General features: G+C 47.4%; 2 protein-coding genes across 11 annotated transcripts in view; both read right to left on the minus strand.

Moving 5' to 3' along the window:
• Positions 1–12556, minus strand: part of CILP (cartilage intermediate layer protein) — a 51005-nt gene extending 38449 nt beyond the window's left edge. Inside the window, exons 1-2 of the mRNA XM_003827966.5 lie at positions 12467–12556; positions 50–106 (exon numbers count right to left, since the gene is read on the minus strand). The gene's annotated coding sequence lies outside the window, so the exon portion shown is untranslated. The remainder of the gene's footprint in view (positions 1–49; positions 107–12466) is intronic.
• The window catches only part of PARP16 (poly(ADP-ribose) polymerase family member 16), a 40125-nt gene continuing 27290 nt past the window's right edge, over positions 11663–24497 (minus strand). For 4 of the 10 annotated variants that reach the window (XM_063596720.1, XM_063596718.1, XM_008953297.4 and 1 more), the window contains one exon: positions 22135–23578. In XM_063596720.1, the coding sequence (XP_063452790.1) occupies positions 23440–23578 (139 nt within the window). In that variant the 3' untranslated portion in view covers positions 22135–23439. Of the gene's footprint in view, positions 12579–22134; positions 23579–24497 lie in introns of those variants that run through there. The other 6 variants (XM_063596721.1, XM_063596716.1, XM_003827967.5 and 3 more) reach the window with 3 other exon arrangements.

A 24497-nucleotide genomic window follows, 5' to 3' on the forward strand; every position in this document is an offset into this window, starting at 1 on the left:
CTGAGCCTGGAGTCGAGGGGGCAGTGAGCTGTTTAATCGCTCAACTTACCTTTGATTCATGATGGCGTCACTGTACTCCAGCCTGGGCGACAGAGTGAGACCCTGTCTTAAAAAAAAAAAAAATTGCAGATATGGTGTTTTTTTTTTTTTTTTTTTTTTTTGAGACTGAGTCTCTCTCTGTTGCCCAGGCTGGAGTGCAGTGGCACGATCTCACTGCAACCTCCGCCTCTCAGGTTCAAGCGATTCTTCTGCCTCAGCCTCCCAAGTAGCTGGGATTACAGGCAGGCGCCACCATGCCCAGCTATTTTTTTGTATTTTTAGTAGAGACAGGGTTTCACCATGTTGGCCAAGCTGGTCTCAAACTCCTGACCTCAGGTGATTCACCCACCTCGGCCACCCAAAGTGCTGGGATTACAGGCGTGAGCCACTGCGCCCAGCCCTGCAGACACGTTTTAAACCCACCACATCTCCTTTCTGTTTGTCAAGCACTGGACAAGGCACTTAGAATAGAACAGTGAATACTACAAACCCTGTGGTGCTTACAGTCTAGTGGTAGAGCCAAACATTAATAAAATAACATTACAAATATGTACACAATTATGAACTTTGATGGTCCTACGGAAGATGATTCCAGGGAGCCATGAGAATTTATATCACACATTTTTATGACCTGGACCAGGGAACCAAGAGAGAATTCTCTGCAGAAGAGACATTTGGATTGAGATCTGGAACACCATTGGATGCTAACTCAATGAAGTGGGTTGAACAAGAGCCTTCCAGGCTGAGGGGATACCAGGCCAAGGCCCTAGAGTAGGAGAAACAGCAGCCTGAGAGGCAGCTAGTATGTCTTGAGACAGCTAGCAGGGACAGGAAGTATGAAACAAGACCACAGTAGTGGGCTAGGGCCAGGCCCCTGGGCACTGTAGGCTGGGTAATGGTATTGGTCTTCTGCATAAAAGTTGTGGGAAGCTGGCTGGGCACGGTGGCTCATGCCTGTAATCCCAGCACTCTGAGAGGCCGAGGTGGGTGGATCACGAGGGCAAGAGATCGAGACCATCCTGGCCAACATGGTGAAACCCCGTCTCTACTAAAAATACAAAAAATTAGCTGGATGTGGTGGTGGGCACCTGTAGTCCCAGCTACTCGGGAGGCTGAGGCAGGAGAATCACTTGAACCCTGGAGGCAGAGGTTGCAGTGAGCCGAGATTGCACCACTGCACTCTAGCCTGGGCGACAGAGCAAGTCTCTGTCTCAAAAACAAAGAAAAGAAAAAAAAAGAAAAAAGGTGTGGAAAGCTGTTGAAGGGTCACATACTGGAGAGTGATATGAACACATTTACAACTTAAAGATCACTTTGGCTGCTGTGTAGATGGCCCCAGCCAGACGCTGAGTCAGGCCTGGGAGGGCTGGGAACCTCCTATCTGCAGTTCCTCCCCTCCCCATGAGACTCTCCCACACAGGCTGAAGCCGGCTGCAGCCTTGGCCCTATACCTCCTTGCCTGAGATTTCAGGCTGAGCACCCTACACTTAACCTACTCAGTCCCTCCTCCCAGACACAGGAAGTCCTGCCATTTTGCATCACTCGGTGAGTCACCCCTTATTTGTCAGTCAGTGGGTGTAATGGATTAAGAGGTGGTCCCAAAAGATGTGTCTACATCCTAATTCCCAGAACCTGTGAATGTAACCAAATTTGGAAAAAAGGGTCTTCATGGATGTAATTAATTAAGGATTTTGAGAAGAGGTGGACATCCTGGATTATCTGGGTAGACCCTAAATTCTGTGTGTCCTTAGGGTCTTATAAGGAGTGAGGCACAGGGAGATTTGATTAGAACAGAAGAGGAGGAAGTAGTGAGACCACAGAGAGGGAGATTGGAGTGATGTGGCTATAAGTCAAGGAAGGCCAACAGCTGCCAGAGCTGGAAGAGTCAAAGAACAACATCTCCCCTAGAGCCTCCAGAGGGAGTACAGCCCTGCCAACACCTTGATTTTGGCCCAGTGGTCTGATCTTGAACTTCTGGCCTCCAGAACTGTAAGAGAATAAATCTCTGGTTGTTCTAAACTGCCCAGTCTGTGGTAATTTGTTACAGCAGCCACAGGAAATTAATGCAGTTGGGTACTTCTCAAGCTGCTCCTTCCTGATGAGCTGTACAGGCTCCCTCCCTCTCCTTCAGGGGACCTCTAAATGTTGGGGTGCCCTGGGCTCAGTTCTCATACTACTTTTTTCTCTATTCTCTGTCCCTACATGATCTCATCCATTCACTTGGCTTTAAAATACCATTCATTTATTGGCTGGACGCAGTGGCTCACGCCTGTAATCCCAGCACTTTGGGAGGCCAAGGCAGGTAGATCACCTGAGGTCCAGAGTTTGAGACCAGCCTGGCCAACATGGTGAAACCCTGCCTCTACTAAAAATACAAAAAATTTATCAGGGCATGGTGGGGCCTGTAATCCCAGCTACTTGGGAGACTGAGGCAGGAGAATCGCTTGAACCCGGGAGGCAGAGTTTGCAGTGAGCTGAGATCATGCCACTGCGCTCTAGCCTGGCCAACAAGAGCAAAAACTCTGCCTCAAAAGAAAAAAAAAAACATTTATTTGCTAATATCCTCAAATTTTATCTCCATCCAGACCCTTCTCCTGGAGCCCAGGCAACCCCAGAGGTAGATGAAAAGAGAACTCTTGTTCCACGCTCACCACCACATCTGTCCCTGGCCCAGGCTGCCCCAGTCACTCCATGCTCCAGTTGGAAATGTCACAGCTATCCTGGATTTCTCCATTTCCCTCATGCAGTTTATCCAAACTGCTAGCAAGTCTTGTCTTGTTGTTTAGGTCTTATAATCTCTCTCAAATCTGTCCATTCCACTCCGCACTGCCATCACTGCAGCCACAGCATCTCTCACTCAGGTGACTGTGCCAGCTGCCTGATGACTCCCATGTCGACTCTCATCCCCCTCCATCCCTTCTTACAGCAGCCAGGGTGATTTTTTAAGAAACAAATTAGATCAGGTTGCAGTTTTTTGAATACCTTTATTGAGGTATAGTTGACATGCAATTAATTGCACACTTCAAGCGTACAATTTGCTAAGTTTTGACATATACCCATGAAAGCATCAGTATAATAAAGATAACAACCATATCTATGTGCAGTGGCTCACACCTGTAATCCAAGCAACTCAGGAGGCAGAGGCAGGAGCATTGCTTAAGGCCATGAGTCTGAGACCAGCCTAGGCAACATAGTGAGACCCTATTTCTACAAAAAATAAAAACCAATTAGCCAGGTGTGATGGCATGTGCCTGTAGTCCCAGCTACTTGGGAGGCTGAGGCAGGAGGATTCTCTGAGCCTGGGAGTTTGAGGCTGCAGTGAACTGTGATTGCACTACTGCACAGCAGCCTGGGTGACAGAGTGAGATCCCGACTCAAAGAAAAAAAGGAAGGCTGGGTGCGGTGGCTCATGCCTGTAATCCTAGCACTTTGGAAGGCTGAGGTGGGCGGATCACGAGGTCAAGAGATCGAGACCATCCTGGCCAACATGGTGAAACCGTGGTCTCTACTAAAAATACAAAAATTAGCCGGGTGTGGTGGTGTGCGCCTGTAGTCCCAGCTACTCAGGAGGCTGAGGCAGGAGATTCACTTGGACCCGGGAGGCAGAAGTTGCAGTGAGCTGAGATCCCGCCACTGCACGCTAGCCTGGCAACAAAGCAAGACTTTGCCTAAAAAAAAAAAAAAAAAAAAAAAAAAAAGAGAGAAAAGAAAAAAAAAAGAAAGAAAAGAAAGAAAAAATGAAAAAGAACTATACCTATGACCTCCAAAAGTTTTCTCGTGCTCCTTTGAAATCCAACTTCCCTTCCCCACCTCCCATTCCTAGGCAATGACTGATATGCTTTCTGCCATTACCAACTAGTTTACATCTTCTGAATTTTATGTGATAGAAAATAGTATGTAATTTTTTCTTTTTTCTTTTTTTTGAGGCAGAGTCTTGCTCTGTCGCCCAGGCTGGAGTGTAGTGGCGCGATCTCCCCTCACTGCAAGCTCCGCCTCCCAGGTTCACGCCATTCTCCTGCCTCAGCCTCCCGAGTAGCTGGGACTACAGGCACCTTCCACCACACCCGGCTAATTTTTTGTATTTTTAGTAGAGACAGGGTTTCACTGCGTTAGCCAGGATGGTCTCGATCTCCTGACTTCATGATCCGCCCACCTCGGCCTCCCAAAGTTTTCGGATTACAGGCGTGAGCCACCGCGTCTGACCTTTTTTTTTTTTTTTTTTTTTTTTTTTAAATACAGGGTCTCACTCCGTCTCCCAGGCTGGCGTGCAATGGCGCAATCACGGCTCACTGCAACTGCAGCCTTGACCTCCTGGGCTCAAGCAATCCTCCCATATCTGCCTCCCAAGTAGCTGGGACTACAGGCACGCACCACGACATGCTCGGCTAATGTTTTTTTTCTTTTCTTTTCTTTTTTTTGTTTTGAGACAGAGTCTCGCTCTGTCGCCCGGGCTGGAGAGCAGTGGCACGATCTCGGCTCACTGCAAGCTCCACCTCCCGGGTTCACGCCATTCTGCTGCCTCAGCCTCTCAAGTAGCTTGGCGCCCGCCACCACGCCTGGCTAGAGTGAGTGAGTGTGTGTGTGTGTGTGTGTGTGTGTGTGTGTGTGTGTGTGTGTTTTTAGTAGAGACGGGGTTTCACCATGACTCCTGACTTCATGATCCGCCCACCTCCGCCTCCCAAACTGCTGGGATTACAGGCGTGAGCCACAGCGCCCGGCCAATTTTTTTGTAGGATGGGGTTTCACCATGTTGCCCAGGCTGGTCTCAAACTCCTGAACTCAATCAATCGCCCACCTCAGCCTCTGAAAGTGCTGAAAGTACAGGCGCAAGCTGCTGTGCCTGGCCTATATACTCTTTTTTATATGGCTTAATAATTTTGAAATTCATCCATGTTCATTGTATCAGTATTTTTTTTATTGCTGAGTAATAAGTATTCCATTGTATGAATATACCACAATTTTTTACCCATTCACTTGATGATGAATATTTGGGCTGTCCAGTTTTTAGCTATTATATGCAAGGCTGCTGTAACCATTCATGTATAGGTCTTTGTATGAGCTTCTGCTGTCGTTTTTCTTGGGTAAATACCTAGGAGAGAAGTGACTGGATCATGTGGTAGGTGTATGTTTAACTTTTTGAGAAATTGCAAAACTGTTTCTATTTTTATTGTTTTGAGACAGAGTCTCACTCTGTTGCCTAGGCTGGAGTGCAGTGGTGCAATCTCGGCTCACTGCAACTTCCGCCTCCTGTGTTCAAGCAATTCTCTTGCCTCAGCCTCCCAAGTAGCTGGGACTGCAGGTGCACACCACCAAACCTGGATAATTTTTTGTATTTTTTTAGTAGAGGTGGGGTTTTGCCATGTTGGCCAGGCTGGTCTTGAACTCCTGACCTCAAGTGATCTGCCCCCCTCAGCCTCCCAAAGTATTGGGATTACAGGCATGAGCCATCATGCCTGTCCAAACTTTTTTTTTTTTGAGATGGAGTCTCACTCTGTTGCCTAGGCTGAAGTGCAGTGGTGGCACGATCTCAGCTCACTGCAACCTCTGCCTTCCAGGTTCAAGTGATTCTTCTGCCTCAGCCTCCCGAGTAGCTGGGGTTACAGGCGTGTGCCACCACACCCAGCTAATTTTTTGTGTTTTTAGTAGAGACGGGGTTTCACCATGTTGGCCAGGCTGGTCTCGAACTCCTGACCTCAGGTGATCCGCCCACCTTGGCCTCCCAAAGTGCTGGGATTACAAGCATGAACCACCATGCCCGGCCAGTTTTCTAAAGTGCTTATACATTCCTACCGCTAGTGTGGAACTGGTTATAGTTGTTTCACATCCTTGCCAACACTTCATATGGTCAGTCTTTTAATTTTCACTTTTTTAGTGGGTGTGCAGTGGTATTTCACTGTGTTTTAGTTTACATTTCTTATAACCAAAGAGGATCCTTTCATGTGCTTATTTGCAATTTGTGTATCTTCTTCAGCAAAGTGTCCGTTGAAAATTTTTGTTCATTTTTTTACATTAGTTTTTTATATTGAGTGTATATATTTTTATGTATTCTAGATACAAATCATTTATTCTTCATATATTCTAAGTATATAAGGAAGTTTTAAAAAAATATATTCTAGATACAAGTCCTTTGTTGGATATATGTTTTGCAAATATTTTCTCCCACCGACAGCTGTCTTTTCGTTTTTCTAGTGGTATCATTAGAGAGCAAAAGTTTTAAATTTTAATGAAGTTTATAAACCTTTTCACTGATTATTATTGTTTTGCCCAACCTAAGGTTATAAAGATTTTCCCCTATGTCTTCTTCTAGAAGTTGTATAGTTTTTGCTCTTGTATTTAGATTTGTGGCCCACTTGGATTAATTTTTGTGTATGGTGTGAAGTAAGGATAGAGGTTCATTTTGTTTGCCATGAGATATCCAGTTGTTCTAGCACCATTTGTCGAAAATACTATCTTTTCCCCAAAGGTACTTTATCACCTTCATAAAAAATCAATTGATAATATGTGTATATCTCTATTTCTGGATGGCCTTTTCTTTTTCAGTGATCTATATGTTTATCTTTACATCAATACCACACTGTCTTGATTATTGTAGCTCTGTCTGTAGTCTTGAAATCAGGTAGGGCCAGTAATCTAATTGCATAATACTTTAAAAAATTGTTATGGCTATTCAAGGTCCTTTGCATTTCCACATACATTTAGAATCAGCTTGTTTACTACAAAAAAAAAGATTGCTGCAATTTTGATAGGAATTATTTTGAATCTATATGCCAATTTCAGAAAATTGTAATCTTGAAAACATCAGGTCTTCTGATCCATGAACACAGTATCTCTCACCACTTATTTAGATCTTCTTTAATTGCTTGCACATCTTTTGTCAGATTTATCCCTGTTTTGGAGTTCTGATGGTATTATAGATTGTTTTTATAATGTCAATTTCCAAGTGTTTTTTGCTTATATAGAGAAACACAATTAGTTTTCATATATTAATCTTGTATCCTGCAACTTTGCTAACCTCAGTTATTCATTTTATTTATTTATTTATTTATTTTTTGAGATGGAGTCCTGCTCGGCTGGCCAGGCTGGAGTGCAGTGGCATGATCTTGGCTCACTGCAACCTCTGCCTCCCAGGTTCAAGCGATTCGCCTGGCTCAGCCTCCTGAGTAGCTGGGATTACAGGTGCCTGCCACCACTCCTGGCTAATTTTTGTATTTTTAGTAGAGACGGGGTTTCACCATGTTGGCCAGGCTGGTCTCGAACTCCTGACCTCAGGTGATCCGCCCACCTCAGCCTCCCAAAGTGCTGGGATTACAGGCATGAGCCACTGCGCCTGGTCCCTCATTTACTCATTTTAGGTTTCCTAGATTACTTAAGATTTTCCATATATATGTCATTTATAAATAAAGACAGTTTTACTTTTTTCTTTCCAAACTATATGGTTTATATTTTTCTTCCTATATTGCATTGACTAGGACCCCCAGTATAATCTTGAATAGAAGTGGTAAGAACAGATATTTCTTGCCTCATTCTCAATCTTAGAGTGAAAGCATTCAATCTTTAACCATGAAGTATGATTTTGTTGTTGTTTTTAGAGAGTAGGCCTGGCTCCGTTGCCCAGGCTGGAGTGCAGTGGCGCAATCTCAGCTCTGCAACCTCCGCCTCCCCAGGCTCAAGTGGTCCTCCTGCCTCAGCCTCCCAAGTAGCTGGGACTACAGGTATGCACCACCATACCTGGCTAATTTTTGTCTTTTTTGTAGGGACAAGGTTTCACCATGTTGCCCAGGCTGGCCTTGAAATCCTGAGCTCAAGTGATCCACCCTCCTTGACCTCCCAAAGTGCTGGGATTACAGGCGTGAGTGGCCATGCCTTCTTGGAATATCTCTGTCTGGTTTTGGTATCAGGGTAAGGCTGGCCTCATAGAATGAGTTGGGAAGTATTCCCTCCTTTTCAATATTCTGGAAGATTTTATATCAAGTTGGTATTATTTCTTCCTTAAATGTTTAGTAGAGTTCACTAGTGAAGGCATCTGGGCCTGGAGGGTTTCATTTTATTTTTTTTGTGGGAAGGTTTTTAACTATTATATAAATTCCATTACATATTTATTCTTGAATATGTGTCACACTTTTGTGTAAACCCTCAGGGCCTTCCCCTCACTCCTCCCTAAGTCCTTATTGTGACTCCCAAGGCCCTGTCTCCTGTCTGGTAGGCTCCTGCCCTCCTCTGCAGCCCTTCCACATGCTGCCTTCCCCTTAGGCAAGAACCCCCAAGAAGCTTCTTGCCCACCTCTCTACTTAAGAGTCTTACTGCCTTCCCCTCACCATGTTCCAGTAATATGGGTCTTCTGGCTATCCCAAGAGTATGCCAAGCTCTTCCCCACCTCAAGCCCTTGGCATTGCCTTTCTCCATCTGGAAAGATCTTCCACAGGCTCTTTGCATGGTCGTTTCTCATTCTCAATCCCCAGGTCTCAGATAATGTGTCAGGAAGGTCTTCCCTGACTTTTGTTATATCCAGGGGATGGCCTGCTGGATACTATCTCCCACATAATCTCATTTACTTCCTTCATATAATATATAATATACAGATCACACTCCATCATTGTTTACTTACTATATTAGTCTGTTCTCATGCTGCTAATAAAGACATACCCAAGACTGGGTAATTTATAAAGGAAAGAGGTTTAATGGACTCACAGTTCCGCATGGCTTGGAGGCCTCACAATCATGGCGGAAGATGAAGGAAGAGCAAAGTCACATCTTACATGGCAGCAGGCAAGAGAGTGTGTGCAAGAGAACTCCCCTTTATAAAACCATCAGATCTCGTGAGACTTATTCACTGTCATGAGAACAGCACGGGAAAGACCCGCCCCCATGACTCAATGATCTCCCACCGGGTCTCTCCCACAACACATGGGAATTATGGGAATTACAATTCAAGATGAGATTTAGGTGGGGACACAGCCAAGCCATATGGCTTACTTTCAGTGCCTTAAGAGCAAGGATCTTGTCTGTCTTGTTTATGGCTGTATCCCCTGCAGCCAGCACAAGATCTGGCACAAACTAAGTGTTCAATGACTATTTGTTGAATATGTAGACTAACAGGATGGCCTATTGGTTAATCAGGCTGTACATCACAGAAGTAGTGAGTCTCCTGTGAGCCTGTTGGTTGGTCTGAGGATTTGGTCAGCCTGGAGTAGGTCAGGCAGCTGTTGAGTGGGCCACTTACTCTGTGGGGTTGGTCTGTATGACTGACAAGCCAACTGCAAAGCCAGGCCAGGATGCTGGGGGGATACAAGAAGGAAAAGGCCCAGGTCTACCCCTAAGAAGATTCTTGCCCACCTCTATTTAGAGTCTTACTGCTCCCCATTCCCTGGCCAGGAGGTGACACAGGGGTGGCCTGGGGGAGTGGGGAGGCTATAGAGCCTGTCCCAAACTGGCAGCTGCTCCTCAGTAATTCTGCTGCAGGGCTTTCAAATCCCATGAACCTCACCTCGTGGCTGCAAGGCTCAGGAAGAGCCTGTGGGGGAGGCACAGAGAGGGCTTTGTGGCTTCCTCGCCACCCCACCTCCTAACCTCCCCTGACCTGGGCTCTCTGCTCATGGAAAGTCCCCCTCTGGACCTGGCTGCCTAGCCCCAGGAGACAGGCGGTAGGACACGTTGCCACTATCTGCTCTCTGCAGGGGCAGAACATGAGCCTGTACCTCTAGGGGCCACTCCTTACAACTGAAGTTGTGCCCTTCATAGACCAGGGGAAGCCCAGCTCTCTGGCTGAGGGAAGAGGCTTTGGATAGAAGCTGGATATGGGACAGTTAATCCCAGATCTCGCCAGGAACACCGCTGCAGTGGGGTCATGGATGTGGCCAGAGTCCCATGGAGTATGTGTAGGAGGGTGTCAGAGCTGCTTGTATGGAAGCAGCTGTTTGCAATAACTAGGCCACAGCACCCAGGCCGCCAGCAATCACCGAGCTTCCATCCTGCTCACTGACAAACTCCATGACCAGGAGGCCCCACTCATGGTGACATCATCCCCTCGCACGCTGCTGAGGGAAATGAGCTCAGGGCAGCCATCAGAGGCGGCCTGTTTACTTACAGGGACCCTGGCCGTCAGCAGCTATTTGACCAGACATTCCCTGTCCTGGCCAGCATGAAGCAGAAATTTCCTTAAACACATTACTTTGGCCACAACCCATTGCCTGCTCTCTTGCTTTCAATTTTTTTCAAGAGGAAAATTCCTAGTTCTGGCCCCAAGCAGAGCAGCCAGATATGGTGAGGGGCCGTCACAATGACTCCCAGAGGGCCTTTTGCAGTTTAAGTTACTCCCATCTCCAGGGTAATTCTTAGAGCTGAGAGAACATCAAACCAATTATCTGTGACCCATGTTGGGGATGGTCATTGGGGTGGCCAGCATGACCTCCAGGCAGACCCTCTCCCTGCCTCTCTCAGGGCCTCGGCCACCCTGAGCTCACTTCCAGAGAATTTCCCAACTCAGCAACCCTGGCTGCACCCTAAACCCCTCCCTCAGTCCCTCCAGGTCAGGGATATTTTGGGAGAGCATAAGAGCTGCCAGCTTTAACAGGCTCTAGGGGATTCCCGAGATAGTCACCCCCAGCAACCCTGGCTGAGAGGCACTATCTCCGGACCGGACCGCCCCCAATTCTCCTTGTACCTGCTGGAACTCAGCCATTCCAGAGGCCTTGAGGGCACAGGGGTCATGGAGGTCTCCTTGGTCTCTCAGGTGCTCTATGATTCTCAGCCACCTGAGCCAGGAGCAGAGCGATGCGCTCCCAGCAATATCAATCATGGGAGGCAGACACCCTCCGCCTGTCTGGATGTGCCCATACTGGGGCTGGTCAGGCAGGCACAGACATGTCAGGGAGCTTGAAGACTTACCTGACCCAGCTCTGCCCTGTGGCCTGATCCTATTTAGCTCAACATCCTGCCCCACTGGGTAGGGGCTCAGGGGCAGAATCAGGTCAGAAGAGGGTGTTGAACCTGTGTTTCATAGTACTTATCTGTACCCAAGACTGAGAAGATGTCAAGGATCCACATCAGAGAATGGGGTGAAGGGAGTGGCTCACACAGATCTCAGTTGGCAACTTCTTAGAAGGTACCTAAGAAAGGGCCAGATTTTCTCCCCCACTGTCCCCACCCCCAACCACCATAGGGCCAGAATTCCCTAAACATGTGGTTTACATGAATTCAATTTGTCAACGTGTCTACTGAACCCAACATTTGTAAGATATGAAAGCTGGAAAGTCTGTAGATAAGAACAGAAGCTAATATTTATTGAACATCTACTATGTGCCTGGCATCATGCTCAACAATTTTTTTTTCCCAAGACAGGGTCTCGCTCTGTTGCCCAGGCTGGAGTGCAGTGGTGTGATCATAGCTCACTGCAGCCTCGACCTCCTGGGCTCAAGCAGTCTTCCAGCCTTAGCCTCCTGAGTAGCCAGGACTATCGGCACAGGCCATCAAGCTGGGCTAATTTTTTAAAAATCTGTTGTAGAGACAGGGGTCTGGCTATGTTGCCCAGGCTGGTCTCGAACTCCTGACCTCAAGTGATGCTCCTGACTTGGCCTCCCGAAATGCTGGGATTACGGGCATGAACCACCACACCTGGCCCATGCTCAACACTTTACACACATTATTTTATTTAATCCTCACAACAATCCTGATGAGGTTAAATAACTCCAAAGGACACAAAATCCATATGGCAGAGCTGGGATTCAAACTGAGTTCTGTCTGAACCCAGAGCTTTTAAAATTAGGCATCTTCCAATTTGACCTCTAAAAAATAATTAATTAACCCAGGAATCAATCACCCTCCTTCTGTAAACCACACAAGACCTATACAGTTAATGATGAGGTAATCTAACCCTTTCATTCTACAGACGAGAGGCCAGATCACAGTGAGTCTAAGCTGAGCACAGGACTAGTATCTTGGACTCTTAGGTCACTGCCCTCTCACCACCCCAGCCTGTCTACCCAGGCAAGGGAATGGATGGCTGGAGAGCTGTGAGTTCTACCCTCTAGGAAAAACACATATGAACATTCACACAGACAGACACACAGAGACATGTATACACAGGCGATAACACACACAGGCACTTAGACCAATGGATTGTTCTTTTTTTTTTTTTGAGATGGAGTCTTGCTTTGTTGCCTAGGCTGGAGTGCAGTGGCGCAATCTCGGCTCACCGCAACCTCCGCCTCCCGGGTTCATGCCATTCTCCTGTCTCAGCCTCCTGAGTAGCTGGGACTACAGGCGTCCGCCACGATGCCCGGCTAATTTTTTGTATTTTTAGTAGAGATGGGGTTTCACCGTGTTAGCCAGGATGGTCTTGATCTCCTGACCTTGTGATCCGCCCGCCTCGGCCTCCCAAAGTGCTGGGATTACAGGTGTGAGCCACCGCTCCCAGCCGGATTGTTCTTACCTCTCTACTTTCCACAGTTCCTTTCCATGAGGCCCTTGTCCTGGGCCCACCCTTTAGATGGCCACACTCTGGCTTTACTCTGGCCACAGACACCTCTTCAGATTCCCAGTGCCTAGTGTGGGGACAATCATAGAACACGCACTTTAAAAATGTCTAAGTAAATTAGTAAATCATAAATCAAGAATGAGTGAATGAATGCTTCTGCACAAATAGGCATATGTGCTTTCAGAGGCTCACTGACATATTATTTATACCAAAATAACCTCACGAGTACCCCCATAAACACACGTAGGCAGGTGGTAGACCAATTCAACTATGCAAGCAGTAGAGGCCCACACTTTCCCTCAAAGATACTCACATACATGGGCTTACACAGATGTGAATACTTACATACAGGGAAACACACAAGTACATACTTTCTACCGAGGAACAGCTGCAACCAGCAATGCAGCCGCCTACACACACAAACCCAGAAGTCACACAAACCCACCCTGATCTGCTCAGCTAGACAAAGGCAAAGCTGCAGGCCCAAAACAGACTGGGAGTGAGACATTTGTCCATAGACTCCTGGACTGCCCCTGGATCCCACACTGTCTGCCTCCTTCCCCCTCCTGTCTGCAGCCAGAGGGGGTTCCTAGAATTCCTTTTGCAGACTGGCTGAAAAAGCCGGCTCTTCCTCCTCCCCCACAGACCCAGGCCAGAGTCCTAGGTTAGAGAAGCAGATGTTATACGTTGTGGGGAGCTATGCCTTCCCAAGGACTCTGCCCTTGGTCCCCAGTTGCCTCCCAAAGCCTGACTAAGGCCAGGCTGGACGCTGGACACTGGACTCTGGACGGTGGCAGAGCACACTCAGGTTCCACTGCCCCAGCTCTATTGCCGACTAGATGATTTAGGAGCATCTAGTGAACAGCGCTTTTCCAGAAGCCTTGCTTCCTTAGGAAACCGCTTAGCCACCAGCCTGATCTTCAAAACAGGCCTAGGGGACGCAAACACTCCCGCTTCTCTGCAAAAACATGGGCAGCTCCTCTTGCTCAGAGCCCCTAGCGTCATCCAAACCACAGCATCTCAAGGCTGTGGGAATTAAAGGCCAGTGTTCTAGTCCTGCTTCTGTCTCAACTCTGTGGACTGTGTCCACTTTTGTAAAATGAGCCATTTGAGTGTGACAACTTTAGATCTAGCTGGAATGGTGTGGGAATCTAATTCCCCAGGCAGCCCCTGGGCGGGGGTGAAGGGGCTCCCACCCCAGGGACAGTGGCCCAGTGGGGGCCTCCTCTTAAGTGACAGTCATATTACAAACACAGGACTTGTGCCTGGAGTGGCTTGAGGCTGAGGTGCCCAGTGCTGGGGCAAAATGGGGACTCAGGAGAAATGTCCCGTTCAACCTGGAGACAGACAGCTACCTTCCTTCTCCCTCGTACTCACTCACCAGATCCTCCAGACCTCTGCTGGAGGTGGACGAAGGGCTGCAGCCCCACCCAGCCAGGCAGGACTGGAGACAGGAATGCTGCTGAGCCCAGCTGGCCAGACAGGGGTGACTGTTTGTTCTCTGATGTGAGGAACATCTCAGGCAATCAGGGGGATTTGGCTGCCAGCAGCCCCTGGATGCAAGGTCTCAAAAATTTCAACTTAATCAGAGCAGGCTGATGGCTTGAGCAGGCAGTGGGGGTGGAAGGGAGGGGCCATCCCCTTCCTGCCCCACATTCAGTGCCATGTGTGCCTCTGGGCTCACCTCCTGGGTCTGCAATGATGGGGCTGGGAAGGTTACAGGAGATGAGCTCAGAGCTCTGATTGAGTGGGTGTTGGGGGACTTCCCATGGTTTCCACTTCTGACATTGCAGGTGCCTTCTGTTCATAAAACAGAGCAGAGCTCACAACCCCAGCCTGGAAAGGGAACTCGTTTTCTATCCACTGGGCCTGGTGTCGGCACTCTTGTCTTCCTATGCCACCAGCCTAGGTCTTCTTTGCTCAGACAGCCCCTCTAGCTGCAGCCTTGCACCTGCTTGCCCTTTTTTTTTTTTTTTTTTTTTGAGACAGAGTCTCTCTCTGTTACCCAGGCTGGAGTGCAATGTGCGACCTCAGCTCACTGCAACCCCCGCCTCCCAGGTTCTAGCGATTCTCCTGTCTCAGCCTGCCCAGTAGCTGGGATTACAGGCACGCGCCACCATGCCCAGCTGATTTTTGTGTTTTTAGTACAGACGGGGTTTCACCATGTTGGCCAGGCTGGTCTCGAACTCCTGACCTCTAGTGATCTGCCCACCTCAGCCTCCCAAAGTGCTGGGATTACAGGCATGACCCACTGCGTCTGGCCATGCCTGCCTTTCTTATTCCTTTAGAGTCAGCCCTGGTTCTGCCTCTTTCTGGCCTTTTAACCTTGCACAAGTCACCTCCAAACCTGTTTCTTCTGTAAAATAAACAGAATAGTATCTGCCTTGCAGGGATACTGTGAAGATTAAATGAGATAATTCTTTTAATATGCACACCATGCAAGAGGCACTTGATACACGGTAACGTCCTTTTCCTTCCTCCCTTCTCCTACTGCTGCAGACTGCATCTCTGGTCTTCCTGAGGGCCAGGCTTCCTGAGTTTACAGCCACAGCCCTGGTCAGACCTACCCATTGCTGCTTCCGGACTTTGATGGGCCCTGAGGTTTCTGAGGCCAGAAGCCAGTCCAAGCTGACCGAACAAGGCCCCTTGAAACTGAGGCTGCAGAAGGCCCCAAAACACAGTGGCGCGCGTGTGTGTGTTTTTCCCATCTCTTATTTATTTATTTAGAGACGGAGTCTCACTCTGCTGCCCAGGCTGGAGTGCAGTGGTGCAATCTTGGCTCACTCAACCTCTGCCTCGCTACAACCTTTGCCTCCCAGGTCCAAGCGATTCTCGTGCCTCAGCCTCCCGAGTAGCTGGGATTACAGGCGTGCACCACCATGCCCAGTTAATTTTTGTATTTTTAGTAGAGACGGGGTTTCACCATGTTGGCCAGGCTGGTCTCAAACTCCTGACCTCAAGTGATCTGCAGGCTTCAGCCTCCCAAAGTGCTGGGATTACAGGCGTGAGTCACCATGCCCCTGCCTCCCATCTCTTATTTTGCACAGGTTTGAGTGCCTTGTGGGGATAGTCCAAGGGTCAGGACAGTCAAACTTCATCAATCCAGACTCACTAGTTTGGAATTCACACCTTTCTATAGTTAACAAAGGATTTACATTAAAAATAATGATGCTCCAGGATGGCAAAGGATATCAGTTAAGATCTACCCACGTTTATTCCCCGTTAAGACCCAACTTACTCTGTTAAATAAAAAGGAATGTATTTATTGGTCACCTAAGTGAAAAGTCTGGCTTCAAGCACAACTGGATTCAGTACTCAAAACAACATCATCAGGACAGCAGCTCTGCTTTCCACTGTGTTGGCATCAGTCTGAGACTTTGCATGGCAGCCAGATGGCAGCCTCTCACATTCAGGACCACTGGAAATGCAAGTCTCTTTCCCAGGATCCCCAGCAAAACTTATGGTTCATTTTGATGAGATACTATTATCTCATCAAAGATATGAGATACTATTATTATATCAAAATGAGATACTATTATCTCAAAACTCGTGGCTCATTTTGATGAGATACTAGTTGGGTCACATGCCTAGGTTTTTTTTTTTGTTCGTTTGTTTGCTTTTTTGAGATGGAATCTCGCTCTGTCGCCCAGGCTGGAGTGCAGTGGCGTGATCTCAGCTCACTGCAAGCTCCACCTCCCGGATTCATGCCATTCTCCTGCCTCAGCCTCCCGAGTAGCTGGGACTACAGGCGCCCACCACCCCGCCTGGCTAATTTTTTGTATTTTTAGTAGAGACGGGGTTTCACCGTGTTAGCCAGGATGGTCTCGATCTCCTGACCTCGTGATCCACCCGCCTCGGCCTCCCAAAGTGCTGGGATTACAGGTGTAAGCCACTGCACCCAGCCCACATGCCTAGGTTTGAAGCAATCACTGAGGCTGGGAGAAGGCAACTCACTAATTGGCTTGGGCCTGAGTCAATGCTCTACTTGTAGAGTGTGTGAGTGGAGGGGGCAGTCAGTCAGCTTCCCAAGACCAATGAGAGTGGGAAAGGGAGTTGGTTCCCCAGAGAGGAAGTTGAGGTATGGTACCAGGAAGGTGAATGAACCCTGGGTGACAAGAACAACAGATGGACTTATCCAAAGGAAATCGATGGCCAAAGAACTAAGAGGACAAATACTTTTCTAGCCCTTTAAAAATATAATTGATGTGCTAGTTTTAAATCCCTACAGACCTCTGATAGGCAATATATTATGGGCTCATTTGAGATAGCCTGCACTTGCTCAAGAATAAAACTGCATCTTTAAAGCAGCCTGCGATCCATGCTTCCAATAAATTGAGACTGGCCTTTCTGACCCACCAGTGGGCAGTTTGACTAAACTAACCAATGTCACCAGCAATGGCTAGAAAGCCTGGCAGCACCACATGCTGTTTTCACTGGGGTCCTCCTTTGGCCAAATGGGGTTAGAGCAAAGTTTGATTCCAGCGGCCCCACCCCTTGACATGGTCAAAGCTCCTCCTGCCCTTGAATCTCTAGTGATTTCTCTTTCACCACCCTCTCCTAACTCATTACTAAAACCTGCTCTTAGGGAGGCTTTGTTATCAGTCATTTGCACATGTGTATGAATAAGCTTCAAGTCAACAGTTTAGCCTCTCTCAGGATCATCTGCACTTTAAATAAAATGCAAGGCGGCTGGGCATGGTGGCTCACACCTGTAATCCCAGCACTTTGGGAGGTCAAAGTGGGCAGATCACCTGAGGTCAGGAGTTTGAGACCAGCCTGGCCAACATGGTGAAACCCTGTCTCTACTACTAATACAAAAATATTAGCTGGACATGGTGGCACATGCCTGTAATCCCAGCTACTTGGGAGGCTGAGGCAGGAGAATCACTTGAACCTGGGAGGTGGATGTAGTAGCGGTGAGCCGAGATTGCACCACTGCACCTCAGCCTGGGAGACAACAGCGAAACTCCGTCTCAAAAAAAAAAAACAATGCAAGACACTGTCCTTTCCACCCCACTAACCTCAAAAGATATTTCTGGTGACATCGCAAATGGGACTCCCTGAATTCAAGCAACAAATATCCACAACCTTCTTTGAAACCCCCACTCATCCACAATGTCTTGTCAATGCGTTTTTTTTCTCAAGTCTAATTTCGTTCTCTGTTTGCTAACATTCAATCATTACCCTCTACTGTGATAGGGAAGTTTCTTGTATCCTTGCACCCCTTTATTCACTCAATAAACTCTTCTCCAGCACCTACCATATCTTAGATACTTGGGTATACAAAGACTGCCTAGTCCCTGTCCTCAAGGAGCTTGCAGTTGAATTTTAATGCAGGAAACCAGATTTGTTTTTTTTGAGATGGGGTCTCTCTCTGTCACCAGGCTGGAGTGCAGTGGCACGATCTCAGCTTACTGCAACCTCTGCCTCCCAGGTTCAAGCGATTCTCCTGCCTCAGCCTCCTGAGTAGCTGGGACTACAGGCGCACACCACCACACCCGGCTAATTTTTGTATTTTTAGTAGAGAAGGGGTTTCACCATGTTGGCCAGGATGGTCTCGATCTCCTGACCTCAGGTGATCTGCCCGCCTCAGCCTTCCAAAAGTGCTGGGATTATAGCCGTGAACCACCGCGCCTGGCCTAATTTCCAGATTTTTAACACAAGCAAAGTCTAGCCCTGTGGCTGATATAAAGTAAGTATTCAATAAATGCTGCTTCCCCTTTTCAGGGCTGCAGTATATGGACACTACAGCAGAACGCTGGAAATTTTTGAAAAACCCTTTCCAGGTGGACAAGGGCACCAGCCAGAGTGGGTGGAGACGGTGGTTTCTATCTTTACTTGGGAATGTCATGATTTGTTTTGGATGCTCCAAATGTCAGGTTGGAGACGCATGCAAAGGAGAGGGGCTTATTCTAACCAGATCAGGCTAGAGGCAGCCCAGGACACTGTCTCCATGGTGCACAGCCCCAGACAGTTTGGAAACAAACAGAAACCCATCCAGAGGCAGGAGACTGACAAAGGCAAACACAAACAAAGGCCAAGAGATGGAAAACTCATGAGGTGGGGCACAGTAGAGAGGAGGGGAGTGGGGAGAGAGACAAGTGGGGGGTGTGGAGGGGCTTAGAGAGGGGTGTGGTCCTGTTTTTGTGTGAGCTAAATCCAGCCCCAGGGCCCAAGAATCACCATGGCAACGGAATGAATGCTGCTGACTCCATGCCAACACAAGCCTCCTGGGCTTAGCAGGAATGGGCTCAGATGCGATGGGGCCATGTTCTCAAGAAAAATGTCTGAATTGGGCTGTTTAAATCACAAACTGTCCACCCCTCTCCTGGTTTTGTAGGCAATCAGTGTTTATGAAATGAATTAAACAGAAATGACACAGAACAACTTCCCCTATTCTACCTCTCTCTCATACACTCGTGCACTTACTCCCATAGAGTAAAACTCTTTCCCTTTCTGGTAGAAACTGACAGCTCATGGGATGCTGTGCATTTTCAGAAGCAAGGACCTCACCTGTGAGAGGTCCCCCCTTACAATGGCATTAGTGACAGAGGACAGATGGGGTTGCTTTTCACAAGACCTTAGGCAGCTGGGGGCCCCTATGAGGTGGCTCCAACTAAACCACTTTCACTTTTCCCAGAGCTGCTTGGCCTATGGGATCTCCCTGAGATTTTGGGTCGGTGCTAAATAGAATGTTCAGTCTCGTGTAGGGCTTGTCTCCTTCCTGCCTCTCCATTCCCAGGTACCCAGAGGTCTCACACTATCCCCTAGTACACTAGTCCTGCGCTAACTCATCCATTAGGCATAGTAGGCACCGTGCCTAAGGCCCACATTGCAAAAATGTTTTCTTTTAAAATTAGAAGAAAAAAAAACTTTTAAGTGGAAGAAAATGGTTTAGTACATAAATATATTCATCTTTATATCAATGCAGTAATAAAATATAATTTTAAATACTTTTATGGAAGAAAGGGGGCCCAGAAAGGCAAAAGTGCCCAGGGCCCATGGAAGTCATAATGTGGCCCTGCCCTAGTCTTCCCTCCTGCCCACTCGAACCCTCTAGACTCCAGAGTTTTCCTTTCCCCATATCAAAACATACCTGCTATCTCATGTCCCTCCACTAACCCTGGAGCTCCTGGAGGGCAAGACCATTCTTTATGTATCCTCTGTGCCCACAGTCATATCAGGTATTGCGTTACCATTTCTTCTTTTTGCAGGGAGGGGGGTTGGAGGTGGGATGTATGGGGTGGAGCAGAAAACTCAGAAAAAAAAAGAAAAGAAAAGAAAAAAAAAAAGACAGGGCTAGGTTTGAAACAAATGTTGCCGGAATGAGAGGCCCACTCCTCAGCCCTGCTCTGTAGCAGTGAGCTAATGTGACAGCAGAGTCAAGCCAAAGCAGGGGTTCTTCACTTGAGACATATGGCCAGGTCTCGGGGAACAGAATTCCTGGAAACTGCAAAAACTTCCCATCTATGCAGTCTGACTTTGTCCACATCTGCTATACTGAACTCCACTGAAACTGTTCCTGCTGAGTTTGCCAATATCTCCAATCCAGTAAATTCAACAGACACTTCTCAGGTATAACCCTGGTTTCTGAGCACCATTTGACACTGCTCATCTAGCCCTCCTCTTTGGCTTCCATGACACTTTTGCTATCTCAGTCGCCTCCTATTTCTCTGGTCACTACTGCTGTCTCCTTTGCAGGCTCTCTGCTCTGTTGGGCCCTTAAAAACAAGTAATAATAATAGCAGCAACTGATACATATCAGTGATTTACTCTGCCCTGGGCACTACATAAGCATCAATCCTCTTAATCCTCAAAGTAATCCTAGATCCGCTCTCCAACCACCAGCTAGAGTGATTTTTCTAAAAACCGTATCTCATCATTTTCTTGCTTAGAACCTTCTGATGGCTTTCCTCTGCCCACGGCTTTTTTTTTTTTTTTTTTTTTTTTTGAGATGGAGTCTCGCTCGGTCGCCCAGGCTGGAGTGCAGTAGCACAATCTCGGTTCACTGCAAGCTCCGCCTCCCGGTTTCATGCCATTCTCCTGCCTGAGCCTCCCGAGTAGCTGGGACTACAGGCGCCTGCAACCACGCCCGGCTAATTTTTTGTATTTTTAGTAGAGACGGGGTTTCACGGTGTTAGCCAGGACGGTCTCGATCTCCTGAATTCGTGATCCTCCCGTCTCGGCCTCCCAAAGTGCTGGGATTACAGGCGTGAGCCACCGCGCCCGGCCGCCCACAGCTTTTAAAGTCTTTCAAGATCTGGTCCCTGTCTACCTCTCCAGCCTGATTTCTCATCACTGCCTCTTCCTTTATAACCTGCCTGCTTTTAGCTTCTCCAAGAACTTCAGGTCTTTGCATGTGCTGTTCCTACTGCCTGAAACACTTTTCCTCCACCTTTCAGCCTAGAACCAATTCCTCTGGGGGAAGGAGATTGGTTATGTGATTGACACTGAAATCAGTCTGCCAGGTTCAACTCCCAGCTCTGCCACATCCTAGCAATAAAACCTTGGGCAAGCTATTAAACTCTCTGGCACTGGCTAGACATAGTGGCTCATGCCTGTAATTGGGAAGCTGAGGAAGGTGGATCACTTGAGGTCAGAATTTTGAGACCAGCCTGGCCAACATGGCAAAACCCTGTCTCTACTAAAAATACAAAAATGGCCGGGCATGGTGGCTCACACCTGTAATCCCAGTACTTTGGAAGGCCAAGGTGGGCACATCACTTGAGGTCAGGAGTTCATGACCAGCCTGGCCAACATGGTAAAACCCCATCTCTACTAAAAACACAAAAATTAGCCAGGTGTGGTGGCATGCGCCTGTAATCCCAGCTACTCAGGAGGCTAAGACAGGAGAATTGCTTGTACCCGGGAGGCAGAGGTTGCAGTGAGCCAGAGGTTGCAATAAGCTGAGATTGCACCACTGCACTCTAGCCTGGGTGACAGAGTGAGACTCCAGCTCAAAAAAAGAAATTTAAGAAAGAAATAAAATAAAAATAAAAATACAAAAATGAGCCAGGCATGGTGGTGTGTGCCTGTGATCCCAGCTACAGGGAGGCTAAGGCAGGAAAACTGCTTGAACCAGGGAGGCAGAGGTTGCAGTGAGCCGAGATTGCGTCACTGCACTCCAGCCTGGGTGACAGAGCAAGACTCCGTCTCAAAAAAAAAAAAAAAAAAAGTGGATAAGGCCTGTTGTGAAAATTAATCAGTATAGTAAGGTGCCTTGCAATGTTACATGTGTCACCTGAGTATTTTCTGACCCTAGACCATGTTAGAACTCCTTGCCAAGTATTTCCCTAAATTTCATAATACCATAAACTCCCAACCTCACTCTTGAAATGTTTGTCCATCTGCCCACCTTGCAGGCTGTCAGCTCTGTGAAAGCAGGGGCTTTCTGACTTTGATCCTGCTCATATTCCTAGTGCCTGGCATACAGTAGGTACTCATGTTTGTTAAGTCATTAACTAGAAATCCAACACCTCCTAGATATCATATCCTGGTGATATATGCTCTCCAGCAAACAGCTAGTTTGAACAAGGAAGGATGGAAGATAAGATTTTTAACAACAAGGCATATAGGGCAGACTCACACTAAGGCTAAAAGCACTCACAAAGGCAACTTAAATCATTAAGAAAATATCTTTATTCTGAAATGTTCCAATAATCAATGTAAAAACTGTGGTAGTGGCTCTTTCACAACTTTACAAATTATAGAAAAATGATTTTTCCTCTTCTTTACAGAAATGTCACTCCCAAATCGTACCGGGCTCTATTATGGCTAAAACCCAGCAGGAAGAAGGGAGCAGAGAATACAGCAAGCAGGGCTCCGGCTCTCTGGGTGGCCAGAAGGCTTTTCCTACACATTAAAGCCCAGGCTGAGTCTCAAAGACCTGTGACCCCTCTGAAGGAGGCTCCATCCACATGGATCTGTGGCACACTGGGGCAGGCCTCTGTCTTGAAGGCCAGTAGGCCACAGAAGGCCTGAAAGCATGGCACTCGTGGTTGCAGGCCACAGTCAAGGCAGCTTTGTGAGAATGAGAACAGGAGGTGAGCCTGTAGCTCAAATCCCTTTCTCTAAAACACAGCCAGGGAAGAGGCTGTGGACACTGGCCAAACAGTGCACTAGGTTTAGAAATTTCCCCTTTTACTCAGCTCACAAAGACTAATTTGTTAAACAGCTATTAAAAAAAATCAGAAAATAAACATTTGGTTCCATTTCAGCTGTAATCAGCAGTTGGTAATTTTTAGAAAAAGATGAGTTTTCTCATCTTGAGTTGCTCATTAAGTCTGTATTTTTTATCAGGCCCCTGACTCCTTTCTTTCTCATCCATGGTTTTTTGGGGAGGGGGGCAAGTACAGCTATAGGAGAAGGCTGTTTGTTGATTTGAGAAAACTGTTAAAATGTTTTGCACTCACATACAAAGGCTGATGGAATTCAAAAATGATCCCACTGATTTTTATGAGAAACATGACTGTTCCTCTTGGGTGTCTCAAGTCAAAACAAGGCAACCGCCTAGTGATTTATAGTTCCCACATTTTCCGCCTTCCAGAAGGCATTAGAGAAAGGGCCAACCTCCGCCAGGAGAAATTGTAAACACACCACTGACAGCTTGGACACTTTGTTTTTAAATGCAGCAGGGCTTTTTCCTTTGGCCCTGGCTGAAAAGCCAACTCCCTAGGACAGTTTAAGAAGAAGCAGATGGAAGGGCTCCCCTAAAACCTAAGAGTGAGGGACTAGTAGTCCCCGTTGACTGGAGTGTGGCTGGGAACATCATCAAAGGCAATTCATACATTTAGGCCATACGAAAATTGTCCTGTGGTCCCCCAACTGGCCCCTAGGCTCAACCCGGCTGGACATGAGGCATAGGAGGTACAGAACAAGTTACCATAAGGCACATAGTTGAGGTAGCCCCCACACCAGGCCCAGAAAGATTATCTTTTCGCACGATTCCAAAAGTGTTGGAAAGCAGAGGAGTTGATGACACTCACTATGAGCAGCAGCAGCAGATACAGGGATATCATGACGGTAAACCAATGGCTGGAAAACCAGGAGAGCTGGCTCGAAGCCCTGCTTAAGAGGGAAAAAAGAGTGGTGTTGGCAAAAAGAGAAAAACATTTTTTTTAAGTGTGTACAACAAGTCTGGCTCTAAGAAGACAAAATGATGAATTTCATCCTTTGCCTGAGCCATGAAATGAAGCTTCGTGCTTCCTTGCTCAAAAAACCTGGGGCTGTTTGCCCAGGCACTGACACGCCTTTCAACAGGATATTTTCTAAATGCGCAAAGACAGCTATGCAATGAGCTCATCCTGATCTTCCCTTTTGTAGCTCCTCTTTTACCATTTACAACCTATCTTGGTATCTATAACAATGACCTAGCTCAGGGTGTCTGCCCAGATGGTGGCAGGTGGCAGGTAATTTAGCTGAAGTCTTTTCACTTTTAGACACATGAAGATATAAATCCAAGCTGGGGAAATCCTCTTTGGCCCACTAGGAGATGATCTAAACCACCCAAGTGTGCACTAACGAGATGCTCCAGGGAGAAGTGGGAAAGGAATGGAATTTTCAAGGATAAAAAGTTAGATGATTTTAAACCAAAGCATAATGTCACCTGGACCCAGGCACCCTATATAGATTTCCCAAATTTGGACAGGGGTCGGGAGGAGACTTTACTGGTTTATGAAGTCTGGAAGCGTGGAAACCACTGGTGTGTACAAGCAGGAGTGGGGATTATTTAAAGTGACCCCTTTTCCTGTCATATCTACTTACCTGCTGCTGGCCCCTGCAAGAAGCACCATCATGGATTCCAACAATGCAACAAAATCTCAAGAGTGGCCCCCAACGCTGGTGAACCCCACACATACTCCCACACTGCAGAGTTGGAACTAGGCATCCACCAAAGCTGATAAGGTCTGAAGGCCCACATCTGCTATTGAGTTCAAGGCCCTCATTTTAGAGATAAAGATGAAGCATCTCAGGTCCAGAGAGGGGC

The sequence above is a fragment of the Pan paniscus genome, chromosome 16 (genome assembly GCF_029289425.2).
Source record: "Pan paniscus chromosome 16, NHGRI_mPanPan1-v2.0_pri, whole genome shotgun sequence".
In the NCBI taxonomy this organism is placed as follows: Eukaryota; Metazoa; Chordata; class Mammalia; order Primates; family Hominidae; genus Pan; species Pan paniscus.